The sequence below is a fragment of the Gavialis gangeticus genome, unplaced genomic scaffold (genome assembly GCF_001723915.1).
Source record: "Gavialis gangeticus isolate Ggan-Ray unplaced genomic scaffold, GavGan_comp1, whole genome shotgun sequence".
Lineage (NCBI taxonomy): Eukaryota > Metazoa > Chordata > Crocodylia > Gavialidae > Gavialis > Gavialis gangeticus.
The window spans coordinates 139780944-139788925 of record NW_017729022.1 but is presented as its reverse complement, the minus strand read 5'-3'; the positions used below and the strand labels follow the sequence as shown (position 1 = coordinate 139788925).

Here is a 7982-nt window from a genome sequence, read left to right as displayed (position 1 = left end):
TTCAAGCTGAAGAACTGTGTTTTGGAAATTGGATCAGTATTGGCTGACATGCCTCCTTAAAAATTGGCTATCAGTATCAGCCCCAAAAATCTCTATCAGTGCACCCCTGGCTAATATAATTAGACAACCACTTGACTGATGATATCTGACTAAATGGTCAGTAGTGATTCAGCCTTGAGCAGGAGATTGGACTAGATAATGTGTTGAGGTCCCTTCCAGCCCTGCTTTCCTACGATTCTGTGATAATTGTTTGTTTAATTTTCTTTCATGTTGTCCTAGCCAAGCCATTAGTAATTGATATCAGGTAAGACTGGAACTTTTCAGAAATGATTTTAAGGGTGATTATTCTCACTGTTCTTGGTTATCATAGATTTTCATTATTTTAATATTGGCCTCTGAGTAAAACAGCTCAACTTCCAGAATTATTTTATATACATTGGTTGCAGAGTTAGTACAGCTCAGACCAAAGAGACTGCCTTCTGTGACTGATTTTAGAGTTCTCTTGGGATTTCAAGCTACCCCTTAATTTATTTTCAATTAAAGTGACCAGGAGAGGGCATTGCAAGGAAAAATAGTCTATTTTCTGGCACATTCTAAGATAAATCTTGCATTTAAAAACAGATTATGGATGTGCAGTTGCAGTGTTACAGGTAATTTTCTGTCTCTCTCTCTTTTTTTTATTTTAAGTCTGAGTCATAGACATGTTTCCTACCATGCAGCCATTCTTAGTGTTGCCATCCTTTATCACAGCAATTAGCATCTGATGAACCTTACTGCATCAGCTCCATTGAATTGCTTATTTATTATCTAAACTTGTTTGCTTTGACTGCTACTATGTAGAGAACAGATGCATTTACTGAGCCATCCATTGGAAGGGCTTGTTTCTTTCCACAGTTGCACTACATCAAAAGTAATCTACATGAAGTGCAACTGTATCACGATTTTTATCCACATTACACATGGTAGATGCAGTGTCAGAGCAGGCAACCTGTGCCATGCCCACAGTTAACATGTGTAATGTGGATAAAAATCATGATATAAAATTTGATATATATATATATATATATATTATTATTTTTAAACTATTTAGGTCAGTTAGGTTTACTTATGTGTTCCTAATTTTCATATATCTTTGAATTGTTAAAGCAGCTGTTTTAATTTCCTAATAGTAGAAAATCAGGTTTCTTCTCTTCTGCTAAGATTTTTTTATCCACTAAGAAATTTTTCAGCTTAAAAGAGAATTTTAAATGTAAGTCTAGGGCTTCATGAACATCTTTTCAGAGAGGGCATAAACTTTTTTTTTTATACGCAAACCATATTTGCAGTGAGGCCACAATTGTAGTTGACACTGCCTTTAGAGAGAAGTACACCACTATATCAGTTAGATATTTGATAGACACTGATAAAATGGAAATAACATTGTCAGCTATCGGCTTTTTTGGCTATTGTAACCAATAATGTTTACAGATAATTATGCCTTCTGGCCGGGGCCCTGGACACCTGGGTTCTCTCTAGCTGGCAGGGCCTGGGTTCACTCCCACAAGCCATGGTGACCATGAGTGTGGAGGGCCCAATCCAGGTGCAGGGGCCTGAGCCATTCTCCATTCCCATCCCATCCCCTCACCTACGGGGCAAGACTGGGCTGGAGCGGAGTACAGCAGCTGGTACAGTGTCCTGGGTGCTGGCACAATATGGATTGTTGGCTGGGACCAGGGTGGGCACTATAGAAAGTGGCGAGTGCTGCAGAGACATGACTGGGGCAGGTGGAGCTGCCTGGTCTGGCGTGACTCAGCCCTCAGTGCTTGGGGGCCCATGTCCCAGGGGCTGGGGCAGCTGCTTCCCCGTGCTGTGTGCAGCAGGGTCTTCCCCTAGCCTTTCAGCCCAACTGGTTCCTGCCCTTTCCAGGGCCGGGCCCATTCAGCCTCCCCTGTCGAACACAGGGGTTTGCCATGCCCCTGGCAACAGCAGTACCAGGAGGAGAAACAGGCTCTTCCCCCCACTGGAGTCTGGGACCTGGTTGTAGCAGAGTAATGGCCTGGCTTCTCCAGGCCTGGAATGGTCCTGTGGCTCTTCCTGGGCAGAGGGAGGAGAGTGGGGAGCCTTGACCAGAGACCACACAGCCCTGGTCAGTGAAGAAGGATCATACCTTCTGCCTCTGCCCTGCTGGGCAGGCTCAGGCTCAGGCTCAGGGAAGAGCAGGAGCTGAAGGGCTCCACGTGGCCAGTCACAGGCATTGCTAGGCCAGCCCCACCTGCTGCAACTGACATGGTCCCTGGGCACTTCTGCATGTTCCAAAGGTGGGAGGGGCTGCACTTGAATTAGAGTGGTTCCAACAGCCACTCTAATTAAAGTGCAGCAGCATCTCACAAGTCAGTGTCCCCATGCTTAAAAATGGGAGCGGGGGTGCTTGAACTTGTAGAACAAGCTTTAGTTCAAGCACCCCCACCACCAATTATAAGCACAGAGACCCTGATACATGAGCCACAGGAGGCTGCTGGAGCACGCCATAAAAAAGGTGTCTTTATGTCAGTAGTTTAAAACGCCTTGCATTATTACTGAGTATTGGTTATGAGCTTGGCAGTGGCCAATATGGTTGGTTAATCTTTGGCTATCAGTATCGGCCAAGAAAGTCTATTGGTGGACCCTATTTTTAAATGTTGAACTTCCACAACGCAAGAAATCTGAAATATTTTAACCTGGCTATTCCATCAAAATTTGCAGTTGTGAGTCAATGAAATTTAGAAAAATATTTTTTTAGTTATTTTAGAAAGTTTAACTGAAATGTAAAATTGCACTTTAGGAAAAGAATTCTATAACAGAGGGTAGAGAATAGTATAAACAAAGTAATAAAAGCATATTTCATCATAGCCCTATTTTGTTGAAATATAAAATAAAATGGCCTGTAAAGCTGGATGAATTTTATGAAAGCAAAAGATGAATGTCAGCTATGATATATGTTGCTTGTATCACAAATAGTAGAGCCAGTACTGTGGGGGGTTGTATTTGTACATCTTCCCTTTGCTTTGTCATTCACTTCTGTGTTGCCAAAGAATGATCACTGTACAATTGAGTGTTTTTACTAAGGAATCAACTGCCAACATCCAGTTTCAATTAATGTATTTTGCTTTATTTCTTAATGTAGATTACCAGCAGATTAGCAGTTTGCAACATGGACTGGGATAGGATAAAGGCTAAAGACCTACTAGCTCTGTTTAATTCCTTCACACCTAAAGGAGCTGTTATATTTTCTGTAAAGGTAAGGATTGATTTCTAATGGGAATATAAACAAAAATGTATTTTGATGTTTCAAAAGGTTGCTTTTTTCATTTGTTTTCAGTAGAAAACAGTTTTCTGGCTAGCTCCCCTGTCCTTCCCTCTGCTCTTCAATTGGTTTGTATTAGAACTTATTTCAGTTTGAACATTAGTTCTACACGTGTCCTTCCATGAGATAATAAGCTGAAGATACTTTTAAAGTATAACACTAAGGGCTTTCTCCTGTCCCCTTAGAGTGGACAAACCTCCATTATCTGATAAGCAGCAGTTCATATACACAAGCAGTGTAATTTTCTCTCATCTGTTCTTCTGGGATTTGTAGCACTGTTGTTACAGCTGTCGAGCACATACTATACTAATACTCTATATTTGGTTGCATGTACATTTACCAAACCGTTTGTTTAGGCAGAAGTTTTCAGTTCTTCTGGGTGACTCCTTTTTTTTTTTTTAATTTCAGAGTTTAGTCATTTCCCCGAATAGTGTTAGGGGACATTATTGCTTTGTCCACATTAAAATCAATTAAATAGAAAGGGGGGGTGAGGTACAGCAGGGAACTTTGCTTATGACAACATAGTTAAACATTTTATCATAACTTACATGCACAGGAGGCCAAATTGCAGTTGCACGGTCAAACTACATTTTGGCATTTTCTAAACATGTGGCATTGCAACCTTAGGCTGCGTCCATATGAGCAAGAGCGTGCAGTTTGTGGCACCACAAACCTCTTTGTGGCTTCACAAATTACATGCGGTGAGCATTTAAACGTGCCAGCAAAATTTGCTACCAGGACTACCTGGTAGCAAAAAAAAAAGTGCAAGAGTAAAAAGCAGTGCAACACACACAAAACTAGCGTGCACCGGCACAAACAGAAACTAGGTTGTTCAGAGCGATGTTCTGGCTGCCAGCCAGGTCTCTGTGTTGCCCCCTGCTGCTCCAGCATGCCTCTAGGGCTGCTTGTACATGCCACAGAGGTTTAATTTGGGTTAGTTCTCCCTAAATAGAAACAGTGTTTTTTTTTAAAAACACCACTTCAATTTAGAGAGAATTAAACCTAACTAAACCCCCATAACATGTACACTATTAAGGATCGGGTGGGGGCCCAATCCTTACCTGCTTCTTCGACAGCGGGGAGGGGGGCGAGCTTCCAGTGGGCTGAGTGGTCCCAGAGCTATGCGGGGGCCCCCCAGGTGGCACCTGTCCACTGGCACCCAACCCAGCTGGTCCTGGGGGGTGCTGCAGCTGTGGAGGGAAGCACCAGACTGCCACACAGCTCAGGCCAGCAGGTTCCAGGGAGGGGAAAAAAAATTGGGCTTGCTGCTTTTTTCCTTCAGTGAAGCCTGCCTGCTGAGTCCCACAGCCCCTGAGCTGTGTGGGGCTCGCCAAGCCCTGAGCACAATGGCTTTCAGTACCCCATGCACTGTTGCACTTTGTTAGGTAGCAAACTAAAACACCTTGGAGGTGTTTTATCTTGCTAGATACCAAAGTCATTTAAAGCTGCCAAACGTGCAAACAGTAACACCATTAAAGTAGTGCAGAAGGCCATTTAAGCCGCTTTAAAGACCAGTTTTGTGGTGTGTTCGAAGGCCCTACCACACCAGGTAAGACTGCTGGAACGGGCACAGGTCCTGGACCCAGTCTCCAGCTTTCCCTAGCTGAAGAGCTGGGACGAGGTGGGCAATGGCAGTTTGCCCATTGTGGGACAGTTTGTACTGCAGTGAGCTGCATGTGCAGGGGCATGCGCGGAGGCAATTTGTGCTGCTGCCAAGTGCATTCCCCTGCTTGTGTAGACACAGCCTTAATGTTCTTTTTAAGAATATTTTTAGGTATTAAATAGAAACAATATATTCACTAGATTAATACTTTTATAAAAACTTGAAGTATCTCATAAATTCATATTATACATAAATAAGGAATATAGTTTATCAGAAAATATTCATCCACTATTGAACATGCAATTTCTAGTTCAGTTTTAAAGACTTCTTGCAAATGAAATATAATATAACCAGTCCAGTAACTCTGTGCTGATAATCACCAGTTCAAGGTTGCAATATTCTGTGTTCCTAGCTTTCAGTTAGGGTAAAATGTATTCCATTTTTATAATACACATTTATTTATATGACTAGTCTGCCCCAAAAAAGACTTTTTTCAAAACAATGACATCTTTTACCTCATGCCTAAAAACAGATGAATAAAAAATATATATATTTACAGTGTTTTAGGAGTGTAACTTGGAAATGACTGAGAACATTAGCATCTCTGAGTGTTTTCAACATTAAATCAATGAGTGCCTGGAGAAAATTGTTCCTCAGGGGAAGTATTTTCTTGGACATGCGAGTAGCAGTATATATGATGGATATTTGGTTAGAGCACAGAGAATGAAATAGTCTGAGTATGTCTTGTTTTTCATTTTTGCATGGTTTTGGGGATAGTGCATGATGGAAGAGTTGAATGCTTGTGATCTTTGCTCAGAGTTTTAGTCTTTCCCTCTCAAATAATTTTTGGTGAGAAACAATTGTATCTAGTTTAATTATATGTACTGTGTAAAAAATAATTGGGTATTCATTTCAGCATTATCTCAATAATAATTTAAAATCATCTTTTATTGAAAGATTAAAAATAATTTTGTCATGGTTATATTTGAGTTGAATAAGAGGTTACAAAGAAAATGTAATTTTATATCTTTTAATTTTGTATTGTGAATTTGACTACTTCATTTCATAGCATAGCTGGCTTCCTCTATTGTATGCAAAGAGGAAGAAGGATGAAAAAAATAAAGGTAAACAAAATAAAACAAACAGACAAAACCCCTCCAGTCCTATAAGCTGAGCGGTGTGGTTAGATCTGTACTTATGATATCCATCAACTGGGTAGTGTTCACTGGGAGTATAAGATTATAGCCAGTTTGGTCAGACCACAGAATGAAGTCCTAATCATATGAAACCACTCAAACTAGCTAAGGAAGTGTGGACTAGTCTAATACTGTATTTTACTGAATCTAAGATGACACTAAATTTCAGATGACCCCTCCTAAATAATTAGATTCTATACATGAAAAATTATAAATTTGTTCTAATTATTAATCTAACTATAGGAGGGTCATTTTAAATTCCCTTAAATTCTTGAATTCATTTTAAAACTTCTGTGGTTGGGAAAACAAGGAATGGGGGTGGGAGGCAGCAAATAACAGAAGCAAGTGGTCCAGTCCCCATTTCTTGCCCTTCCTAGGGCTTTTCTCACTGCCACCCATACCTCTTGCCACCCTCTTGTCCTGCCACTTTTTCCTGTGCTTCCTGACCCATCTCTGGCTCCTGCTCATGAACAGATCACACAGTGGCTGTGGCTAGGTAGCAGCAGCAGTGGCAGCTTCCCCACTTATTGGGTCAGGGCTGGAGTCAGTCACAGCCACTGCCTGCCCCTTGTCCTCAAATCCAAGATGAGGCATTTATCCCCAGTGTTGAATGAGGAAAACATCTTCATCTTGGCTTCAGGTAAATACAGTAACTGAAAACTGTTTTACTTGTTTTTTTGCAGTTGATTAGATTTCAAAATGAGTGTTTTATTTGTATGCTGAATATAAAACCTGTTATCACAAATTAGTATCAATTATCTCAACCCTAAGTACACTTATGCCTGTGTTTGCTTCTATTCACATCACTACCTGTACTGAAGTCAATAGGGACTACTGGTATTATGCTTAATATTAAGTGCACCGGTGTTAGGATTAGAGTCTTTAAAGTATAAAATTCTGTAAATTAAAAAAAAAAAAGATATTAGAGTGCCTGCTTGATGATATGGGGGTTTTTTTTTGATGGATATTGAATTTTGCAATTCATTCATAACTGTTTCTTTTGCTGAATTTATAGATTTATCCTTCAGAGTTTGGAAAGGAGAGATTGAAAAAGGAAGAATTACAAGGACCTGTAGAACTATTAAGTCTTCCAGAAAATACCACAGAGAAAGACGGGTATTTAATGCAATTTTCAAATAATAGAAAATAGTGGGTGTCATTTGGGTGAAAATACCAGACTAAGTGTGTTTAAAATAGAGGTGCACTGATACATTGGTCCGATATTGGATCAGCATTGATATAAAGAAAATTGATTGCATTGGAAATCGGCCTGATGTGGCCGATAATTTGGCCAATAAATGCCTGTGCATGTGCACAGCCACAGAGCAGCACATAGGCAGTGAGGAGTACAGCCTGGCAGCTTGGAGAGCTGTGTGCAGCTGGTAAGTCTGTTGTGGTGGATGGGGAGGGCAGAGGGAACACGCATGCAGGAGCAGATCAAGGCCCCCATGATGAAGGAGGGAGTGGGGCAGGGGCTGGGTCAGGTGCTGCCCAGCTGGGGCAGGGTAGGGCATGAGACTGAGCTCAGCGGGTGGGATGGGGAGGGTAGGTCCCACCAATGCACGCAGCCCAGGAGGGTATGTGGGCTGGGGGGCATGTGTCCCATATCTGCACGGGGTGGAGTGGGCTGCACTTGAAGGTTGGGGCTGCACTGGGCTCTTCCTGGCATCTGGGGGCTGTGCTCTGGGCAGGCAGTGGTGGCGCTTTAAGAGGGGTTATGGAGTGGGGCTGCAGCCACCACAAATTTTGCTGTAGCCCCCACCCAGCACTGTTGTTGTCCACCCTAAGCACAGCCCCCACACACCAGGAATAGCTTGGCCCCAGCCCACAGCTGCAGCCTCCCCCCCCCCGCCCCCTCCCC

General features: G+C 42.1%; 1 protein-coding gene across 1 annotated transcript in view; it reads left to right on the top strand.

Moving 5' to 3' along the window:
* The window catches only part of ESF1 (ESF1 nucleolar pre-rRNA processing protein homolog), a 104317-nt gene that overhangs the window by 8468 nt on the left and 87867 nt on the right, over positions 1–7982 (top strand). Inside the window, exons 4-5 of the mRNA XM_019516246.1 lie at positions 3143–3256; positions 7137–7237. Of these exons, the coding sequence (XP_019371791.1) occupies positions 3143–3256; positions 7137–7237 (215 nt within the window). The remainder of the gene's footprint in view (positions 1–3142; positions 3257–7136; positions 7238–7982) is intronic.